Source organism: Colossoma macropomum, unplaced genomic scaffold (assembly GCF_904425465.1).
Source record: "Colossoma macropomum unplaced genomic scaffold, Colossoma_macropomum, whole genome shotgun sequence".
Taxonomy (NCBI): domain Eukaryota; kingdom Metazoa; phylum Chordata; class Actinopteri; order Characiformes; family Serrasalmidae; genus Colossoma; species Colossoma macropomum.
Window position 1 is genome coordinate 27,865,941 of NW_023494786.1, and position 21,181 is coordinate 27,887,121.

Consider the following 21,181-nt stretch of genomic DNA (forward strand, 5'->3'; position numbering starts at 1 on the left):
TCAAATGTGACCATTTACTGAATTTGATAACATTCGTCATAATGAAATGTGATCGGTGAAGAATACAGATCAATAATAATACAGGCCTATGTTCAGAAGGTTAGTATGATCTAATGGCAGTTTGCCCAAGAGGTCAAACAAGCTAAGCTGGTCCTTGGAGAATCTTAACAGAGCACTAAATTAAGTTTGCTGTCAAGTGTGTGCACTGGGAACAAATGGAAGACGTAATTAGAAAAGGCAATGAGCAAACAGCTATATAAATGCCACACAGATAGATACCAGGCTCACTGTACCTCAGTGGCATCAGTCAATAAACCAACTTCAAAGTACAAACTGAAGAACTGCTTTACATCAATATACTGGGAACTTTGAAGGCAAAGCATAAAGGTTGGAGAATTTAGTGGACGATGGCTCAAAATGTTTCTAGAAACACAATCTCTGAATTTGTTATCACAGGATTTGACACTTTAGAAAAGCCAGTTGCTGTTGGTATTGTTATACTTATAGTTTACATCCTTGTCATGCTTAGTAACATTGCAAACATATGCTTCATTATGTTGGATCAACGTCTTCATCAGCCAATGTACCTTTTCATCTGCAATTTAGCAATTGTGGACATGCTACACTGTACAAGTTCATGTCCAACCATGATAGGTGTTCTTCTAGCTGGATATAAAACCATATCATATCTACCCTGTTTTCTTCAGATGTTTGCTTTTGGGTTAGGTTTTGTGATGGAGCTGTTTACTATTTCTATCATGGCGTTTGACCGTTTAATTGCCATAGTCAACCCATTGCGGTACCATTCCATTCTGACAAATTCCCGCTCTGTTCTGCTCACTTTCTTGCTTTGGATTCTGGGTTCTGCTTCTATGGCTATAGTGCCTGGAACTCTTCTTCCTCTGCCATTTTGTTACTCAAGTCTGAAATACATTTTTTGTGATTATGCAGCTGTTGCCAGAGCAACTTGTGTTGATCCAAATCCATATTTCAATTTAATGACAGCTTTGACCTTCTTCTTGCTGTTTGGAACATTCAGCTTTATTTGTGTGTCTTATATTAAAATAGTTATTGTTGTCATAAAAATGACCTCAAATACTAGTAAGAAGAAGGTGTTTAATACTTGCTTTAGTCACTTAATAGTCATAGTTTGCTATTATGGACCCATATTTGTACTAGTAGTTTTGACTAGAGTAGGATTAAACTTAACAGTGGAGGAACGAAATGGTTTGAGAGTTGGGACAATTCTTGGTCCTTCCTTGTTAAATCCTTTCGTATACTGCTTTAGAACTAAAGAGATCAGAAATAAATTATTAAGAATAATGTCTAAAGTTGACCCTGATGAATAAAAAGAATTAAACATTGGAAACAATTTCTGCATGAACAGACTGCTGATTTTTGTGGCAGGAAAGTTCGAGTTGTGGTTTCATACTGCCTTGACTTTTAAGAAACTGCATATGCTTACATTTATGGTTTGTTGAGAGTCAAGACGTTTGTCCTGTTGAATTTGTTTGTTATTGCTTTGGAAACTTTGTGACCCCCATGTCAAGCAGACATCTGTGTTTGTAGCATCAAGCTCTCCAAGTTGGATCCTTGTACTTTTTTTCTTTTTGATCCACCCTCACTTTTTGTGGAAGCAACATGCACATACAGATTATTTAAATGACTATTATTTTTAAGAGTCATTGTCTGATTTAAGTCAGCAATCATTTGTCTGCTCTCAGTCATGTTTTCTGACGTTACGTTTTACAAAAAATTACTTGAGAAGTAAGTAAAAGCAACCATGTATTGTAACTTCAGCAATAATGTCATATAAATACAGTCCTAAAGAAATGTAAATGTGGGAAAGCTAAGAGGAACAGTGATGAGCAAATGTGTAAGCCTATAGTGCAATATACAGCCTCTGCTGTGATTTGGCTTAATTTAGCAGTCACCAAGAAAGACAGGCATCTTTCTCTATGGTGTCAGCACCATAGCTGACATTATCACACTCTAAGCAACTTTTTTGTGCGATTTCACTCTCAGGAAACGAAAACTGGTGTGATATTTAATAAGCAAGTGTAATATATCACACTAAACACAAAGTGCAAAACAATAATGTTATGACCTGTGGAAAGGGTTTTGCAATAGCCATAACATGAACACAACAGAGAGCAATTCAGCATTTAAACAGATCATGTTGTGTTATTTTTTCTTTTCTTTTTCTGCTTTTTTTTTTTGTAAACCAACACAGGACAGATGTCAGACTGGCTATGTGCCAAAACAACAAGCATAACCTGTCTAGCTGGGGGATTAGAGAACTAACTTGCCTACATGAAAATAAACAAACAAATGTACACACAGTCTTCCCTAACTCCTTGACTAAGCCAAAAAATGGGAAAAAAACATGGGCTAAAATAAACTGCACCCACTCCTACACCCTGGTCGGCAGTCCAACTTTTTTGGAACTGAGTTTGTACATTGCAGCAAGGCAACTGTTGACCCACTGACTGTTGGTCGCTTTGTGGGTGCCAATAAAACTTGAGCAAGCTTGGTGTCTAGGTACTTCTAGGCTACTTCTGTGCTTTAGCTGTTCTATGAGCAAACTGAAGTTGGCTACAGCGGCTTTTCTCCCACTTACTAGTCATCCGCTAGACACGCCCCCACTTTTTGATTGAAAGCCAATCAAACCCCAAATACAAAAGGGGCCAGACGAGTGCTGCTATGGGAGTGTTATGATATGCATGGCCTAACTCAGGCAAGCACTAACAGTTATGACCTTGTAAACATGTTATCAGAATCAAAAAGGGATACCTGAGCTGCATCAAAGCCACAAATAAATAAATAAATAAACAAACAAACAACGAAACAAACAAGGTCCATATGAGGAGCAACTTGTTGGTAGGGTGAGCAAAGAGAGAAAGAAACAAAACAAAAAGACAAGAAAAAAAAGAACCCTTCTGCAAAAGAAAACAGAACAAGCCTTCATGAGAATAAAACATACACAAAAATCATCTGAATATACCTATAATTAAACAATAACAAACTTATATTGAGTATATGAACCTACAGGTTCCTCAAACAAGGGTCTTCATAATACAGCAATGAGGCATGGAGCCAACCAGTTCCACTAAGCCTACAATGCTACGTCATTGATCTCCTTTTGGCTTGTAAACTGATCTCCCACCGCAGTACTGCCACATAGTGGATGGGGTAGTAATTACCATGAGAGAAGGCTTTACCAAGCTGTAAAATGTTTGAATATTTTCAACATGGTAAATAACATGTTGATCTGGTGTGTCAAGCATTCGCTCATATGGTGAGTGTTGTACTACCTCGTTTTTCGGGCCTGTGTCTTAACTATACTGGCTCTAACTCTATTCAGTAGAGTCCGATATGCTCATATGCAGACTGGTCAGGATTGGGTGGTTTTTGTACAAGGCATTTTAATGGTCCTTTGAGCTTGCGTATCTAAAGCAATTTCGGCCGTTGTTTGGTTAGTGCTCTTGTGCCAAGCAGAATTTATTGCGAATCTGAATTCTAGAATCCAGCGGCCCAAGCACAGTGATTATCTTTGACAAAGGATGCAGTCACGGTTTTTAAGGTCTGGTTCACTCTCTCGGTTAAATTAGTCTGTGGGTGATAGGCGGCAGTGAGTTTCTGTATCACTCCCCACTCTTTACAGATGGTGTCTAACAACTGAGATGTGAATCGCGGTGCTCGGGCAGTATGGATGGGAAATAGTTCAACCCATTTACTGCAGTAATCAATGACTACCACCAGATGTTCTTTGTCTTGCTGCTGTGTGGAAACGGACTTATGAGATCAGTACCTAACATATGGCCAGGCTCTACAACAGGTGTGGATTGCAGTAACCCTGATAATTTGGACAATGTTGGTTTGAAGCATTAACAGGTAGTGCATTGCTTGCAGTGCATCCATACATGTTTGCGTATTTTAGGCCAGTAAGCCACATCGAGTAACCTCCTCAAGGTTTGCATGCGACCAAGATCACTGCTTAAGGGGATTATAATAGGCAAAGAGAAGGAGTTTTGGTCTTAACACGGTGGGTATTAGTAGTTTAAGTATTTGTCCTTGTTGGGTGTTAATTCTGCTTCGGAACAGATACCCATTGTGCTCTACATATTGCAGTTGGGGGATTCATCTGTATCTTTTGTGGCTTGCCATAAGGGTTGAAGTGCAGGATCTTTCTTCTGATGTTTGCCAATCTCCTCCCAGGTAATCAGTAAGTCTTCGCCTTGAGAAAGAGAATGGTGAGTAGCTAGGAGACAGGGCTCAACTACAAGCATACTGTGAGAGAGTGAGTCTGGGACTACATCTCCCTTTATGGTAGTGCACGTTAAAATCAACTGCTTGCAAACATATGGCCCACCTTGTGAGATCTGAGGATGGTCAAGGCTGGTTGAACACCCAGGTCAAAGCAGCATGGTCAGTGAACACGCCGAAATGTCACCCTTCAAGGCACTGCAGCCCACACAACTGCTAGACACTCCTTTTCAGAAATAGTTCTTTTCAGCACTATTCAGCAATTATGAAGCATAAGCAATTACATGTTCAGCTCCATCCCAGCGTTGTGTGAGGACTGCGCCCAAACCTACTTCACTAGTGTCGGTCTGTACTTTAAAGGACATGTTAAAATTAGGAGCGCTTAAGACAGGTGCCTTTATCATAGCAGTTTTGATGTCATCGAAGGCTTGTTGGTAGTCACTGGTCCATTCCCAGACAATCCCCTTCATTTTCAGGGCATGGAGTGGTGCTGCACAGTGGTTATGAATCTGTGATACCAACCTGCGAGCCCCAGGAACCTTTGCACTTTTTTGACATTGCGAGGCACTGGGAAGTTCCTCACTGCTTGGACTTTGGCTGCTTCTGTCTTGATTTCTTCACCTGAGATGATATGACCGAGATATATGAGAGATTTTTGTAAAAGATTTCATTTTTTGAGATTGAGGGTAAGACTGGCTTTCTCCAACAGGCTAAAAAGATGTTGACGGTGGGTGAGGTGCTGTTCAACAGAGCTGGAATAGACCACAATGTCATCAGTATAGCCTGTGACATCTTTAAGCACAGAATTAATCAAACTCTGGAATGTAGCTGCAGCATTAGACCAAAAGGTAGTATGTCGGTGCATACAGGTGGCCAACTCATCTGATAAAATAGATGGCAAAGTGGCTAAAATCTCTGGATCACTGAAGGGTCTCACAGCTAGATACTCCTCACATCTTTCAATAAAAGCCACAGGATCTTGCTCTGAACTGCCATATCTGGGGAGGTCTAGTTTGAGTGACGCTTCACCACATAAGAACAGCTGTCAGAAACACCTGCTGGAGTGGATGTAGTGGAGTTTGATACTGGATATGGGCTTGGCGTGAGTTGGATAGGTGAGCTGGGTTTGTGTCGGGATATCATATGTTTGAGCTGTACGTCTCATCTCTTCAGCTGGACAACACTCTAGATAGTTGGAAAGGATTCTGCTATTGGTTTAGAATCAGGGTGCTCAAACTCTGTCTAACTGTCTGACTGCTCTCTTCACCAGCCATTCCCAAAACACCTTCTACTAAAAATGCAGCTGCATGAATTGAATTAGAAGCATGAATCACATTGGTGCCTATGAGTAAGGGGACACTTGTTCTGTATTCTGTTTCTGGAACAACAAAAGCTGGGACATTGTTAAATGTAGTATCAAGGAAATGGAGCACACCATAATGTGAAGCCTGTTGGCCTGCTGCTCCCTCTATGGGGACATCTCTGGGCTTGAGACTCTGTGAACAAAGCCGGGCGTGTTCTTTCCAAAACTTATCAGTGATAGTTGTGACTTGAGATCCTGCATCAAAGAGAGCTCGACATACTGTTCCATTCACAGTCACTTCTCCTTCATTACTGGGGCCCACAAGTGGTGTGTCTTTAGAATTTTGAGTGACAGCTGCATAAACACCAGGGGGACTTTGCTGACAACCCATGGTTGCCCCAGTGACCACAGGTTCTAGGTGTTCATAGTCTGGTTAGTCTCTGCACCACTCACTGCTTGGCCTTGCGCCTGCCCTGGCAAAATAGCCTTGCAATAATATGCAACATGACCAGGTTTCACACACTGGTGACAGATGAAATCTAACCTGTTCTTAGTTCTTAGTTGGTGTCTGCTTGTGCTCTACTAATGGGCTACTAGATTGAGCTAACTTGGCCTCCAACTGAGCTACTCAACTGCTCTTCTTGGCTTAAGGTTAGCTTTTTCACAAGATAGCCTTTTCTGACAACTCTTTTGTTTACCAGTAGGCTCAGGTTTTTGTTTTGGGCTACGTTCTTTTTTTTGTGCATGAACCTGGCCGATTGTCTTCTTGGATTTGGCCTGGGTCTGGAACCTCCTAGTCTCATGAGCTAGACTGCATAGTTCTGCTTGGAGTTCTCTAAATGATGATAATTTTGACTTCATTGGCACTATTCTTAAGTAAACTTCATCATTTAAACCCCGAATGCACTGATGAATCAACTTCACATCACGGTCTGGGAGGGGGTATCTTTCATTCTGGGATTCCTCAACTGCATGCAAAGCAGCCTCCAGTGCAATAGCATACACTGATCAGGCATAACATTATGTCCTTGTTTCTACGCTCATTGTCCATTTTATCAGCTCCACTTACTACATAGGTGCACTTTGTAGTTCTACAATTACAGACTGTAGTCCATCTGTTTCTCTGCATACATTGTTAGCCCCCTATTACCCTGTTCTTCAGTGGTCAGGACCCCCATGAACCCTCACAGAGCAAGTACTATTTGGGTGATGGATCATTCTCAGCACTGCAGTAACACTGACAGGGTGGTGGTGTGTTAGTGTGTGTTGTGCTGGTCTGAGTGGATCAGACACAGCAGATCCACATATGTCTCTGCATCGCTATATTAAGACCTCAGCTCATCAAATTCCCTTACTGGTGTCTGCTTATGGGCAGGTAAGTTCAGGTTTCTCGCTTCACCCCTTAGTTGTCATACAACTGTGGCAAAGGCGAGATGAGGAGGGAGACCAGCAGTGTCTAGGACCACCAGTGTCTATATCCCTGATCCAGCTATCTAAGAACATTCTTCACTTGACATGTTTGTATAAAGCTATACTGAGGAATGTGTTGTATTACAGCAGGCATACATTTACATTTACATACTCATGAGCCCCGGTGTTGGGGGAGGATATGTCTGGGTTGGCATGTACATTGCATTATTTTCTTCCATTTCTAATTCCACTACTTGGCCAGTACTCTGTTCACCTTGGCTAGGAGGAACTCTAGTTGAATCAACTGACAACCAGGGAGTACTGGGAAAGGGTTCACTTGTGGGAGCTAGCCTGGGAGGGGTTATTTGAGAAGCACACAGCATTCTTCTTTTGTCCCCCTTTTATCCTGTTAGCTAAACAAAGTTTTGTGCTGCTAAGTGTGTGAGTGAGAAGTAGTACATTAGCTAGGCTGCTATGAATCTCTTCGGGAAAAAAAAAAAAACTGTGAATGTGTATTATTCTAGAATTCACTTGGAGCAGATGACCAAAAAAAAACCACAAATAAATATTATTACAAATTCTAAGTAGAACACAGTTCAGTTTTTCAGTAAAACAGTATTAAACAACAAAAAAGAACACATTATTTAGTCTTTCAACAAAGTGTATATAGGGAACCTTCAGCAATATTCTCTAACACTTAAGTACCAGAGAGTAAGTACTTCCCCTAAGACACAGTTTCACCCATTAACAAAATTTTAAAAAGGGTTAGAAAAAAAGTGAGATAAAGGATATTCAGTCCAAGAGAAACAACTCTGCCTGCAGAAGCTGCACCCACACTGATCTTCACACCACATCTGGGTCATGGCACCAAAGATGTAGCCCTTTTCCTCTCATGCCGCTCAACGCTAGCAAGGATCTGCATGGTGTATTGATGGAATGAACAGAACCAGGGAGCGCAAAATTGTCGTGTATCAGCTGGCGGCACTGTTTTATTAGCAGACTTCTCTTGGTTGGGTCACAACAAGCAGCAGTTTTCATGTTCACAGAACAAAACCGTACTGTGTTAAAAAAGCTCAGTTTAAAAAACTGGTTTGGACAGAATGAGTTACATAGCTACTATTACTAGTCTCTTTGATTTACAGACTCTTTTTTCATGAGACAACACATACAAAGCTGAATTTCGCCACAAACATGACATGGTCAGGAAATGTTTTTCAACTCCTGTACATTTCAGAAACTGATATTTTCCAAGGGTTAACAAGGTATTGTTAGAGACAAAAAATCAGCATGGCTCACCTTCACACAACAAAACAGTACTGTGACTATAGGGAAGCAACTTCACAGCAAGGAACAAGAGTAACGGTGAATGCGCATATCGCCACCTACTGGTCTTAACAGGTAATAACACCACCTTACATTTACATTAACTGTTATGGCTGTATTGATTTAACCTCTTCAACTCCTTGAGACAACCGGTGGTTCCAAAAAGCACTTTGTCATATTTTTCATAACTTTCATATTTCATAAGCTACATTCAAAAAGTGGGTGTTATATGAGAGCTGTAACTGTCTTCTTTCCAGTCAAATATATGGGTAATGTAATTTTAAACCCTTATAATAGAAGAAGCTGAACTCACAATTCTTTTGTCTACTGAAAGTCAACCCATTTTTCCACAAATCTGGGCTATAAACTATAAACAAATGGCGTCTCTTCCGTGATCTGCTCTGTAAAAATTATTTTTACAAAACAGTGTGTCTAAGATTTTTGGCTTTCAGCAGTAAATTGTAAGCATATAGCAATATGTGTATGATCATAAAACACATTCTGTTAATTTGAGAGGAGCTTTTACGAAAAAAAAAAAATGAAATAAAAATTTACATTTATTTCATGCAGTTACTAAATAATTTGCCTTACGATTTGGTCATGTAAATTCAAATAGACAAACCAAAATATACCCTGGAGAAAAAGAGGTTAAAAAACAATAATGTGGTGGGTCCACCAGACCAACGGAGTAACAAAAACATGAACAGTGTTCGCAATTAATTTTCGAAATAAAATAGACCCAATAAGGCAGGGCATAGCTCAGCCAGCTGAAACAAGCTCCTATAAGGTTCCTGAAAAGCAATTTACATCAATAATGACATCTTTCTCTGTTATCAATTATCAGGCGCTTACAACTGTTGTAAACAAGCTAAGCTTGTTCACATGTGATCTTGAGCCTGTTCCTACTTCCTTAAGATGTTTTTTGATTGTGTTCACAATGATGTTTTAGCTATTGTAAATTGTTCTCTGTCAACAGATGTTTTTCCAGACACTTTTTAAACAGAGGCTTGGTGAAGCCTCTGCTAAAAAAAGAGTAGCATGGATCCTTTGATACAAAATCATTTTAGACCAATTTCAAACTTAGCTTTTTTAGGTAAAGTCTTAGGAAAAAGTTGTTTTCAAACAATTAAATGTGTATCTAATATCAAACAAGTTATATGAGAAGTTTCAGTCAGGTTTTCCTTCTAACCATAGTACAGAGACAGCATTGGTTCACGTTATGAATTACCTCAGGCTGGGTGCTGATGCAGAAAATCTTTCTATTCTGGTTTTATTAGATCTTAGTGCAGCTTTTGATACCATTAACAACCAGATTAAACTCAGCTCCTTGAATGCTGGTCAGTTTTAGAATGGTTTAAATTGTATTTAGGTAATAGACAGTTCATTGTTTCAGTTGAAAATCATCGAACAAAAAGATTTGGCATTTCTTGTGGAGTCCCTTAAGGTTTCAGTTTTAGGGCCTTTGCTTTTCTCTTTGTACATGCTACCTCTAGGTGAAACATAACAAATTGTCATAGCTATACTGATGACAATCTGCTATACATTTCCATTCCTTCTAATGATCGAGACTCTGTAGACAGAATAACCAGTCCTGTGTCAGATATTTCTCTGTGGATGTCACAAACTTTTCTACAATTAAATCACGAAAAAATGAAATACTGATCATTGGTACAACAACGCAGAGAAAAATGCTTTATGAGAAACTTGGTTCTTTAGCTTCATAAACCAAACCTGAAGTACAAAACCTGCATGTGATCTTAGATTTAGAGCTCTGTTTTATTCTGCATATAAATGCAGTCACTAAAGTAGCTTTCTATCATTTGAGAAATATTGCTAAAGTTCGGTCTTTTCTATCTCAGAGTGACGCAGAGAAAACTTGTTCATGCTTTTGTTACAAGCAGACTTGATTTGAGTCACAAATCTGGCACTTTCTGGATTGTTATACTACTAAGTAGTAGGTTTGATCATTGATGAAATTGCTCAATTCCATAACTGCCTGTAAACTTTGTGTGTTTATTTTACATTGAGCCTTTGATTTCATGTGACTTTGAAGAATACAGGCCAACATCAAATGTGACTATTGTCTGAATTTGATAATATTAGTCTTATGATTAATGTGATCGGTGAAGAATACAGATCAATAATAATACAGGCCTATGTTCAGAAGGTTAGTATGATCTAATGGCAGTTTGCCCAAGAGGTCAAACTAGCTAAGCTGGTCCTTGGAGAGTCTTAACAGAGCACTAAATTAAGCTTGCTGTCAAGTGTGTGCACTGGGAACAAATGGAAAGACATAATTATTAGAAAAGACAATGAGCAAACAGCTGTATAAATGCCACACAGATAGATACCAGGCTCACTGTGCCTTAGTGGCAACAGTCAATAAACCAACTTCAAATGTACAAACAGGAGAACTGCTTTACGTCAATATACTGGGAACTTTGAAAAGAAAGCCAAAAAGTTGGAGAATTTAGTGGACGATGGCTCAAAATGTTTCTAGAAACATAATCTCTGAATTTGTTATCACAGGATTTGACACTTTAGAAAAGCCAGTTGCTGTTGGTATTGTTATACTTACAGTTTACATCCTTGTCATGCTTAGTAACATTGCAAACATATGCTTCATTATGTTGGATCAACGTCTTCATCAGCCAATGTACCTTTTCATCTGCAATTTAGCAATTGTGGACATGCTATACTGTACAAGTTCATGTCCAACCATGATAGGTGTTCTTCTAGTTGGATACAAAACTATATCATATCTACCCTGTTTTGTTCAGATCTTTGCTTTTGGTTTAGGTTTTGTGATGGAGCTGTTTACCATTTCTGTCATGGCGTTTGACCGTTTAATTGCCATAGTCAACCCATTGCGGTACCATTCCATTCTGACAAATTCCCGCTCTGTTCTGCTCACTTTCTTGCTTTGGATTCTGGGTTCTGCTGCTATGGCTATAGTGCCTGGAACTCTTCTTCCTCTGCCATATTGTTACTCAAGTCTGAGGTACATGTTTTGTGATTATGCAGCTGTTATTGGAACAACATGTGTAGATCCAAATCCATATTTCAATTTAATGACAACTTTGACCTCTTTCCTGCTGTTTGGAACATTCGGCTTCATTTCTGTGTCTTATTTTAAGATAGTTATTGTTGTCAAAAAAATGACCTCAAAGGGTAGTAAGAAGAAAGTGTTTAGTACTTGCTTTAGTCACTTAATAGTCATAGTTTGCTATTATGGACCAATATTCATACAAATAGTTGTGACTAGGATAGGATTAAACTTAACAGTGGAGCAATATAATGGTTTGAGAGTTGGGACAATTCTTGGTCCTTCCTTGTTAAATCCTTTCGTATACTGCTTTAGAACTAAAGAGATCAGAAATAAATTATTAAGAACAATTTCAAAAGTTGAACCTGATGAATAAAGAGAATTAAACATGACCAACCCTGCATTAATGGCAAAATTACTGCTGATTTTTGTGGTAAGAAAGTTCTATTGTGGTTTCATACTGCCTTGACTTTTAACAGACTGCATAAGCTTACATTTATGATTTGATTTGTTCTGATGAACTTGTTTGTTGTTATGGAAGTGCCATCGCTTTGGAAACTTGGTGACCCCTATATCCAGCAGAAATCTGTGTCTGTATGTAGCATCCAGCTCTCCAAGTTGGATCCTTGTACTGAACCAGCCTCACTTTGTGTGGAAGCACCATACACATGCAGCTTATTTAAAGTACTGTTATTTTTAATAGTCATTGTCTGATTTATGAATGTTCTCTGATTTTGCTTTATACATATTTGAAAAGTAAAATAAATAAATGATGTAATATGACTTCAGTAGAAATGTCACAAATACAGTTCTAAAGAAATTTAAATGTGGGAAAGCTACAAGGAACAGTGATGAGAAGATGTGCAGGCCTATAGTTCATCAAACAGCCTCTGCTGTTATTTGGCACAATTTAGAAGTCGCCAAGAAAGACAGACAACATTCTCTATGGTGTCAGCACCATAGCTCATCTTCAGCAGTGGTGTAGTTCTAAGAAAAAAAAGGTTGTACACTATACATTTGTACCAGCCCAGCACACACAGTCAGCAAATCTATCTATCTATCTATCTATCTATCTAGATATGTGACTGTGTGCACAGCTTTATATATATATATATATATTTCAATTTTAATGTCTTTAGATATTGAAATTGAAATCCTGAAACACAGTTCTTCACTTATTATGCATACAGTTTGCTGTAAAACATTGGTGTAGCTTGGGTTTGCAGGCAGTGACAGTGAATCAGAGATCCATGAGCTTACATAAACAACTTCTCTGTTCTTCTTTCTCTGTTTACAGAGGCTTTTTAAAAAAAAAAATGACACCAGTGACAGCCCTCTTGTTTGTAAATATTTCTGAATATTTTGCCCTTATTTTGAAGCCATAATCTGTCTTTTAAAAAATTGCTAATGATCCACCGAAATGCTGCTAATTATACAGAGCTGACATAAGCAAGTCTAGTATATCACACTAATATATGCCCAAATGAAGATTTATAGGAGTTTTCAAGTTCAAGAGGATTTATTGTCACTTTAGCTGTATACAAGTACACAGTGATAAATAAAAAATAACAACAATGTTCCTCTGGGACATTGGTGCAACATAAAAACATGAGTGCAAATCAGTACTGTTATGACCTGTCTAAGAGTTTTGCAATAGTCATAACATAAAGAACACAACAGAGAGCAATTCATTGTTTAAACAGATCAAGTTGTGTTATTTTCTTATCTTTTCTGCTTTTTTTGTAAACCAAGACAGGACAGATGTCAGAGTGGGCATGCGGCAAAACAGCAAGCATGACCAGTCTGGCTGGGGGATTAGAGAACTAACATGTCTACATGAAAATAAAGAAACAAAGGTACACACAGGCTTCCCTAACTCCCTTACTTGGGCAAAAACAGGAGAAAAACCTACACCCTGGTCAGCAGTTATAAGAGAGATTGTTCTTATGTTTACTGGTAAACAGTAAAGTTAAACTAGGCAGAAGGCATAATTAGGGCTAAGCTCATTCAATTATAGAAGATACAATACACCACTCGTAAAACAAACATCTATCTGTACTTCTTCGTTGAACTAAGACGTTTGCCATGGAGGCAAGCCTCAAGGAAGTCAGAAAAAGCTGCTGAAGAAATATTACATGAACCCGCAGCCAGCCAATCATATGCACATGTTTTTGTGGGACTCCAGCCAATCATACTCTTGAGTAGGCGGGTTTCTAATAGGAGAGAGAGAGAGAGAGGGTGAGAGAGACAGAGAGACAGAGGCAAGGCAAAACTAAACACATGTTGTAGGGATGTAACAATACATTATAAGTGCTAACAGACTTATAATACAGTACAAAAGACCTATAATCAATACAAAACATGACCACTGGAAGCAGGACACACAGTGTAGTACTAACAAATACATGGTATTGAGAGCATTTAGAATGAGATTGTGCAAGGAATAATGTAACATACTATGACATATAAGTATTAGCAGATAACCTAGTATATATGAACATAGCTTCACATCGTTCAGTGCATCTGGGAGGGAGGCATCACTGTCTCAGGAGGGTGGTGCCCTGTAGTTGGGCATGGCCTGGATGCCCTGCCAAATGCACCACGTGTCACCGGTATTCTGGTAATGTTCATGGATTCTCTGAGCAAGTGTGCGCTTCACCTCTCTAATAACCCATACGAGTTTGGCCCTCGCTGTTCTTAGGTCCACTTTGAGTCCCTCAGCAGCATGCACACTTCAGCAGTCATCCAGTCAGCTTCTGATTTGTGTGTGTTTACTCCTTTTGCAAGTTTGGATCACAGATCGAACTGGATTTATTATAATGTGCTGGGCTGGAAGATGGGGTTTGTTTTCTTGTATTCCGTAAGGAGTGATGCTTAAGGGTGATTTATTGGAGTGAGAGGAGATCTTGTGATGAGCTTGGTGAAGAAGGTTTATGGCAGCTAGGTGCACTTTCTAGTTTTGGAAGAGTGTAGAAACAGTTGTGAGCTTACAAAAGTAAGGAAGGCTGTAGTTGTGAAGCCATCTGAAGGAAAAAGGACATGAGAAATAAGGAAGGAATGGAACCATTTTCCAGCCTCTCTAGTAAGTAGACAGATTTCAAAGGGTGATGGCTGGGATTGGGTGGATTTAAGATTGTTTCTTGGGCCTGTAAGATGACATGTCAGAGCTGTGAGTTTAGTGGAAGATGGCTCTGAAAAGTGTGGAACTGGTGTTGGATGTGGTTCCACTTGAGGAGCCAAACTCTGCATTTTGAAATTAGAGAGAGAATCAGCTAAGATGTTTGAAGGAATATTTGTAGCTCTGATAGCAAAGCAGCGTTGGACTGAATTCCAGGAGAGATGATGGAAAAACCGCATGAGTGTCAGGGACTTGGAGTGTATTTTATTAACAATATAGACTGCAGCAGAGTTTTTAAAGTGGATGAGAATCCATTCATGCCTCCAAAGAAGGGCAGCAACAACATTAGAATAGAGGACAGAAGAGATATCAGACTTGAATGAAAGAAATTACAAATTCCACGGGCAAAGGCAATTCCATGGAGGCAAGTCAATGGCCATGACAGAAGCCACCAAAACCAACAGAAGAAGCTGCATTGGTGAAAAGCAAAAGATCCTTGAGATCAGAGATGGTGTTCTTGTACAAAAAACAGATGCCATTCCAACAACGAAGAAAAAAGGAGCCAGGAAACGTTCCAGGAGGCAAGCATCATCCAGAGACAGAATGGAGAAAAGAAGGGATGGAGGAGGCAAGGTAGAGGAGGTAAGAGATAAAGGAGTGTCTCTGAGAGATGATGCAAATGGCATAGTCGAGGTGGGACAGGAGAGAGAGAAGTTGCTGCTTGGTACATCCGGGGCAATCAACAAAATTGGATAAGGCAAGAGTGATGTGGTCAAGCTTGGCCTGAGAAAGAGAACCCTGACATGAGACAGAATCCAAGTCTATACCAAAGAACTCAAGCAAAGTGGAGGGCCCTCTATCTTCTCAGGGGAGAGAGATGCCAAGGCAGTGGATTGTGGTAGACAGGGTAGATATGCCATGAGTGGAAGGGGAGTAAGGGATGTTGAAGATAAAGAAGTCAAGAAACAGGTGAAGCACAAAAGGTTGAAGGGTGAGAATCTTCAAAGCAGATACAATATCTGCTTTGGCCAACAAGGTGGCATGTCCTTCCAGTTTGATAAGTGTGACTGACAGTGACGTAGTGGACAGAAAAGTCTGGGCTGGGGAGAAAGCTGTTGATGGAGGGCACAGTGGAACCGTGGAGATCAGCAAGGTCAATGATGATACACTTTTTTGCTCTTTTTTTACTTGCTGGTGGCGATTCCAGTGGGGTTGTTGCTGTAGGTGGAAAAAGGCTGTGAACAAAAAAGATCAATCAGCAAGTCCTCTGAGATCATCTTGGCTAAACAGGAAGACGATACATCTGATTCAGAAAGTACTGAGCGGAGTTTGGGGCATGAAAAGGAGGAGGTGGGGTGAACAGTGAGACCCAAGGAGAAGCTACAGATGAGGCCATCCAGCAAATAACAGGCGAATTAAGGATAAGGGTGGTAGCAGAGGTCAGCAGCACATACACATCTAAACAGACATAGTCAAGCTTTATTTAGTGAATGTTCCATTGTTGGAGCCAGGCTGTGGAACAGGCTCAGGACATGTGGTGATATTCATAGGAACCACACCTGCCTGAGCAAACCACTAGAACCAGGATGATCATAAGTTAATCATGTAGCTTCTGCTGCTTGAAGGGGAAGGTAGAACAGTGGACATCACAGTTGACAGAGAAAGAAAGGATGAACTCTGGAAGCATCAGTACCTAGGAAACATGAGAGTCATTTGAGGGTGAGAGACACCACCGGCATCAATGATACAGGTGGGGGCACTAAAAGTGGACGGACAGTGAAAGATTAACATCTACACCTTGGAGAATTTGTTGATACAGGGTGGAAGGTAGAGGTCTGCTCTCCTGCAGGACTTCTGCTGGAACCACAGGACTTGCTATAATATCTTTTGGCACAGGACTAATTTTCAGCGTTGTTCACAGGAGGGGGCAGGCAACCATCCTACTGCAGGTGGGAGCAGGACGAAGCATGCTTGAGGAGAAATGTTGTAAATTAATGAATAGCCTTAATAAAGTGGAACAATTACTAAATCATATATAAACAACAGTAAAGCAATTAAAATGAATGAAGGAGTTCTAAAGAGTTGCGAAGCAACCAATCACATTAACAACACACAAATTATTGCAGCTTGCAGAGATGGCAGAGCCTTCAGTCTTCAGTCAAGCCCAGCAAAATACTAAAAGTAATCATTCTTGCTTTGTGTTGACAGAACTGCGTTGGCGGTGCGGGCCAAAACTTTTTGGTCGTGGGCGGGAGTGGAACAAATGATTCCAATTTTCTGTGGGAGTGGGCAGGAGCTCACGGCACTGGAAGGGGGTGGAAGGCCATCAGCAAAGAGCTCCACTGACAAGGCAATGTCATTATGATGAAAGGGCATGCAAGGCCAGAAAGTTGGGGTAGGATCACCTGCTGCACTGGGACTCGACATTGGCTGGCTAGGCGTGAATGGCTGTGGTGGGAGAATATCCAGTTGAGGTAGCACTGGCAGAAGTAACACAAATGGTAACCATGAATCTCAGCTGAGACGAGGGGCAAGGAGGATCAGGGGGAGAAACACAACAATCCAAAAGCCATTTATGCTGTATTTTAGTATCTACAGGAATTAAGTATTATTGTCATGTAAAATGCCTTTATCAAGTGTGCTAAGATTAGGGAATATGTAAAAGGGGTTCAGTACAACCCAGGGTATTGGCGTAAGGTGATTGCCACAGTTACAGTTACAGGTGATCGGCAGATCACCGCCCTGCTGAAGAAGCAGGACGAGCTCCTTCGGCAGAAGTCGATGCTCGAAGCCGCCCGGGAAGTTTCCCCCTCGGTGGTGGCGCCAGCGTCGTCTTTCCGCGCGCCGGGAGACGCCGTTCTCACGCCAGCCCCGCATGGTCCCTGGGAACGCCAGCGCCGCAGAGGGCCCTGCAGACCCACACCGCCGCCCCAGCCGATCTTCGCCTCCGGAAACCGTTTCGCCGCCCTCAGTACACCGCATATGCCCTCACCTACGTCCCGGGCCTCCTCGCCGCCGCCCGCCCCAGCACCCCGGACCTCGTCACCCGCCCCAGCGCCCCGGGCCTCGCCGCCCGCCCCAGTGCCCCGGCGCTCTTCACAGGACTCCGTTTATGTTATTGGTAGTTCTACTGTCCGCCACGTTAAAGTAAAGGTTAGAAACACCCATGCCACTGTCTCCTGTTTTCCAGGTGCTCGTGTCTTAGACATAGCCAAGCGCCTCCCCTCGGCTCTCAGACGAAATGCCTTCGGGACCGTGGTGATCCATGTCGGGACCAACGACATCCTCGACCGTCGTAGCGAGGTCCTGAAGGAGCACTACCAGACGCTGCTGGACACCGCCAGGAAGAAGACGGACGCCAGGATCGTCATCTCCGGACCGCTACCCACCTACAGGAGGGGATCCGAGCGGTTCAGCAGGCTCTTCGCGCTGCAGTCCTGGCTCCACGGATGGTGCGCCCTCAACGGCTTGACCTACGTGGACAACTGGGCCTCGTTTTGGGAACAGCCGGCGCTCTTCCGGAGGGACGGCCTCCACCCTAGTCAGGTAGGATCTGTTGTTCTCTCACGGAACATCGAGAGGGCCATCCGCTGACTACACAGCGAAGGCCACGTAAGTAGCGGCAAAGATAGAAACGCTACAGCTCATAATGCTAGTGTTAGCACTGAGAATAAGACGATTATTAGCACTGGTTGCGTCAGACCAGTTGCGTCACCTAGGTTCCACTGTATTGAGACTGTGTCTCTGCCCCGAATTAAATCTAAATCTAAACGTAGAATAACTCAATCAGCCCGTTTCGACAACCTGATCAATATTAAATCATATTCAGATGATAGCAGCTAACTCTAAAATTTGGGTTACTCAATATAAGATCACTAAACTCAAAAGCAGTAATCATAAATGAATTTATAAGTGATCATAAATTTGACGTTTTCTGTCTTACTGAAACATGGGTTAGACAGGATGATTATTCAGCACTAAATGAAGCCACCCCTATAGGCTATAATTATGTACACAGCCCAAGATTATCAGGCAAAGGAGGTGGATTATGTGTAATCTACCAGAATACCCTAAATATCAGTCAGAAACAATGTGACACCTTCACTTCTTTTGAGGTTCTCTCCATCAACATTACAAATCCGGCCACAAAAAAGAACGCATTTTCATTATTTAACATTTACAGACCACCAGGACCCTACTCAGAATTTCTAAAAGAATTTAGTGATTTCGCTGCAAACCTAGCTGTGTGCAATGATAAGGTAATGATTGTAGGAGATTTTAATGTCCATTTTGAGAAGGCAGATGACCCACTAAAAAAGGCGTTTACTTCAATCCTAGACTCTGTTGGTATCACCCAAAATGTAACAAGGCCTACACACTACTGTAGTCACACTTTAGACTTAGTTCTGACACTCGGACTTAACATAGACAGGCTTAATATCCTACCCCAAACCTCAGTAATCTCCGACCATTACCTAATCTCTTATGAGCTACGTCTTAGCTATAATACATGTACGTCCCCTCGCTATTCTGCAAAGCGTGCAATAAAACCATTTACCGCCCTAAAATTCATAGAAAACCTCCCAGTACTAACAACCCTAGTCTCCACTCCATCAGACCCAATGGAGCTAGATGTATTAACCGACTATTTAGAAAATACCTTCCGATCTACTTTAGAAAATGTGGCGCCACTTAAATTCAAAAGGATAAGACAGAAAAAGCTCGCCCCATGGTACGATGATAAAACCCGTACCTTAAAACAAACAGTACGGAAACTAGAGCGGAAATGGCGATCAACCAAGCTGGAAGTGTTCCACTTGGCCTGGAAGAAAAGCCTTATAGAGTATAGAAATGCTCTCAATAAGGCTCGCTCAGCATATCTGGCCTCGCTGATCGAGAACAATAAAAATAATCCTAGAGTACTGTTTAGTGTGATCTCTAGAATTACAAAAAATCAGGCAGGTACTGAACCACAAATTCCGGCGACCCTCACCAGTGAAGTTTTTATGGACTTTTTTAATAATAAAATCGAAAATATTAGACAACAAATTCAACCCACAGTATTAAATCCAACTTGGCTGTCATCTGACATGGCTGATATAAAACATAACATAGTTGCAGAAGAAAGGCTTGAAAATTTCTACCCACTCCCACAGTTAGAACTAGAGAAGATTATCTCCTCTGCAAATTGTACAACCTGCACACTTGATGCAATCCCCTCAAAATTACTCAAAGAAGTACTACCAGTTATCATTAATCCTCTTTTAACTATAGTAAACTCGTCCCTTAGCCTGGGCCATGTACCCAGAGCTTTTAAACTAGCAGTTATTAAGCCTCTGATCAAGAAACCAAACCTTGATGCTAGCATATTGTCTAATTACAGGCCTATTCTAACCTGCCATTTATATCTAAGATCTTAGAAAAAGCTGTAGCCCAACAACTTAGTTCATATCTACATAAGAACCACATATATGAAAAATTCCAATCTGGATTCAGGCCACATCACAGCACTGAGACAGCTCTAGTTAAGATAACAAATGATCTTCTTCTTGCCTCTGATCAAGGCTACATATCCCTGTTGGTGCTACTTGACCTCAGCGCAGCTTTCGATACGATAGACCACAATATTCTCCTAGAAAGGTTAGAAAACATGGTTGGAATCACAGGGACCGCCCTATCGTGGTTCAAATCCTACTTAACAGAACGTTATCAGTTCGTAAAGGTAAATGACTCAATTCTCAATTCAATTATTCACAAGTAAGATCTGGAATTCCGCAAGGCTCTATTTTAGGACCGTTATTATTTACATTATACATGTAACCGTTAGGCACAGTTATAAGTTACGCAGACGATACGCAATTGTACATATCAGCCAAGCCGGATGACAAATACAGGTTAAAGAAAATAGAGGACTGTGTAAAAGATGTGAAAGGTTGGATGTTGCGTAACTTCCTCCTTCTAAACAGTAACAAAACAGAGGTTCTCCTTCTGGGTCCAAAAGTGGCAAGAAATAAATTATCAGATTTAACTTTAAATCTCGCTGACTTTCCAGTTATACCAGGTTCAGCAGCAAAAAATCTTGGTGTAATACTCGATCCAGATTTATCATTCGATCAACACATAGGCAGCATCACTAGGACAGCTTTTGTACATCTTCGCAATATCGCCAGAATAAGAAATGCCTTATCGCTGCACGATGCAGAAACATTAGTACATGCCTTTATTACCTCAAGGCTAGATTACTGTAACGCATTACTGTCAGGATGCACCAGCAGGAATTTAAGTAAACTTCAACTAGTTCAAAATGCTGCAGCCAGGGTTCTCACTAAAACTAGAACATTTGATCATATCAGTCCAGTTCTATCATCACTCCATTGGCTGCCTGTTAAATTCCGTATTGATTACAAAATTCTTTTATTGACGTATAAAGCCCTACGTGGGCTCGCTCCTGAGTACCTGCAAGACCTAATTTCCCATTACGAGCCACCACGATTACTCAGATCACAGAGTGCTGGCTTTTTAATAGTTCCCAGAATTCAGAAGGTTTCATCTGGGGGAAGAGCCTTTTCTTATAAAGCCCCCAAACTCTGGAATGATCTTCCAGAAAATGTTCGGGACTCAGACTCAGTCGCAATATTCAAATCTAGGCTGAAAACTCACTTGTTTAGTTTAGCTTTTGGTAGCTAATGTTTCCCCTTAGATAAAGGCAGCAGAT

At 41.0% G+C, this 21,181-nt stretch overlaps 2 protein-coding genes across 2 annotated transcripts; both read left to right on the forward strand.

The window, feature by feature from the left end:
* Positions 1–407: 407 nt before the first annotated feature.
* Positions 408–1,349, forward strand: LOC118796876 (olfactory receptor-like protein OLF3). The gene has a single exon (XM_036556019.1). The coding sequence runs from the start codon at positions 408–410 to the stop codon at positions 1,347–1,349; it is 942 nt and encodes a 313-aa protein (XP_036411912.1).
* A 9,433-nt stretch (positions 1,350–10,782) lies between these two features.
* On the forward strand, positions 10,783–11,724 carry LOC118796887 (olfactory receptor 49-like). Its single transcript, XM_036556029.1, has one exon. It carries the CDS (start codon positions 10,783–10,785, stop codon positions 11,722–11,724), a length of 942 nt encoding a protein of 313 aa, XP_036411922.1.
* Positions 11,725–21,181: the final 9,457 nt, after the last annotated feature.

What these genes read in the sequence shown, in the direction of transcription:
- LOC118796887 (XM_036556029.1), top strand. Translation starts at nt 10,783, where the DNA reads ATGGCTCAAAATGTTTCTAGAAACATAATCTCTGAATTTGTTATCACA.
- LOC118796876 (XM_036556019.1), top strand. Translation starts at nt 408, where the DNA reads ATGGCTCAAAATGTTTCTAGAAACACAATCTCTGAATTTGTTATCACA.